The 311-nt window shown below is 67.8% G+C and overlaps 1 protein-coding gene across 1 annotated transcript in view; it reads left to right on the plus strand.

Annotated features, from left to right (window-relative positions):
• The window catches only part of RNF41 (ring finger protein 41), a 15,521-nt gene that overhangs the window by 5,663 nt on the left and 9,547 nt on the right, over positions 1-311 (plus strand). Inside the window, exon 2 of the mRNA XM_017731460.1 lies at positions 121-233. Coding sequence (XP_017586949.1) covers positions 144-233 — 90 coding nt within the window. The 5' untranslated portion in view covers positions 121-143. The remainder of the gene's footprint in view (positions 1-120; positions 234-311) is intronic.

A 311-nucleotide genomic window follows, 5' to 3' on the forward strand; every position in this document is an offset into this window, starting at 1 on the left:
CCCTGCCCGGCGTGGGGGAGGCAGAGAGGGAATTTGGGAATTCGGGAATTTGGGCTGGGGTCTGCCCCCGTGAGCGTTCCCGCCGTGTTTCCCTGCTCCTGAGTGCTCTCCGCCCCGCAGGGTTCTGGCGCCGGTGACGAGCGATGGGGTATGATGTAGCTCGATTTCAGGGCGACGTTGATGAGGACCTGATCTGCCCCATCTGCAGCGGGGTCCTGGAGGAGCCGGTGCAGGTAGGTCCCACCTGGAGGATCCGGCGGCAGCTCCGGGCTCGGGGGGGGCGGGATCGGGTGTGGAGGGAGCTCTGGGGG

This window comes from Corvus brachyrhynchos, unplaced genomic scaffold, assembly GCF_000691975.1.
Source record: "Corvus brachyrhynchos isolate BGI_N302 unplaced genomic scaffold, ASM69197v1 scaffold1061, whole genome shotgun sequence".
Lineage (NCBI taxonomy): Eukaryota > Metazoa > Chordata > Aves > Passeriformes > Corvidae > Corvus > Corvus brachyrhynchos.